The sequence below is a fragment of the Orycteropus afer genome, unplaced genomic scaffold (assembly GCF_000298275.1).
Source record: "Orycteropus afer afer isolate SDZICR_OR568_19922 unplaced genomic scaffold, OryAfe1.0 scaffold00701, whole genome shotgun sequence".
In the NCBI taxonomy this organism is placed as follows: Eukaryota; Metazoa; Chordata; class Mammalia; order Tubulidentata; family Orycteropodidae; genus Orycteropus; species Orycteropus afer.
In genome coordinates this window covers 898205-899087 of record NW_006922288.1, presented here as the reverse complement: position 1 = coordinate 899087, position 883 = coordinate 898205, and the positions used below count along the sequence as shown (strand labels likewise).

The following is an 883-nucleotide window of genomic DNA, read 5'->3' as shown; positions in this document are numbered from 1 at the left end:
ATGTAGGAGAGGACAATGGAGGTGAAGCAGGTCAATGCCATCATAGCCATGAAAGCGTCTACTCCAACCACCCCAAGGTAATCATTGGAGCAGGAGAGCTTTATCAACTGGGGGACATCACAGAAAAACTGATGAATTATTTTCACCCTACAGAATGTGATAGAGAATGTGGTTGTTGTGTATAAGATTCCAGAGATGCCTCCACTTAGCCATACAGCTGTCACAGCCCTCTTACACTTAGTAGGATCCATGATGACCTCATAGTGCAGTGGGAAGCAGATGGCTGCATAGCGGTCATAAGACATCACTGTGAGAATGGCCACCTCAGCCCAAGCCAAAGATGTGAAGAAGAAAACCTGGAGCATGCACTGACCATGAGAAATATAGCCATCATTCATCAGAGAATTGTCAATAGACTGAGGGACAGTGACAGAAATGAAGGAGAGGTCCAGAAGGGAAAGATGCTTTAAGAAGTAATACATTGGCGATTGGAGATGTTGGTGCAGAGTGGTGATGATGATAATGATGAGGTTACCTGTCAAGGTTAATACGTACATCACCAAGAACAGGAATGCATGTAAAATCTGTAGCTGACGAATGTCAGTAAACCCCATGAGAAGAAACCCGCTCATTGTGGTTATGTTTATCATAATCATTTTGAAGATACCAGTTGTGGTGGCATCTGGAAGAAAAGAGGATATGGAAAGCGTGATAGAAAAACATTAAACTAAATTCATATTAAGCCCTCATTCATCATTAGTTTTTAAAACAATTTGTTATTAAGTATCAGCTATGTTTTATCAGCTGTGCCCTAGGTTTGAGATCTAAACATGTAGCTTCCAGTATACACTAGTAAATCAGTAGTTATAGTTCAGTCAAATAT

At 40.8% G+C, this 883-nt stretch overlaps 1 protein-coding gene across 1 annotated transcript; it reads right to left on the bottom strand.

Moving 5' to 3' along the window:
- Positions 1-2: 2 nt before the first annotated feature.
- Positions 3-656, bottom strand: LOC103211171 (olfactory receptor 14J1-like; the record flags this gene model as incomplete). The annotated part of the gene is made up of 1 exon (XM_007957087.1): positions 3-656. A coding segment is annotated over exon 1 (654 nt), but the record flags the coding sequence as incomplete, so codon positions are not given.
- Positions 657-883: the final 227 nt, after the last annotated feature.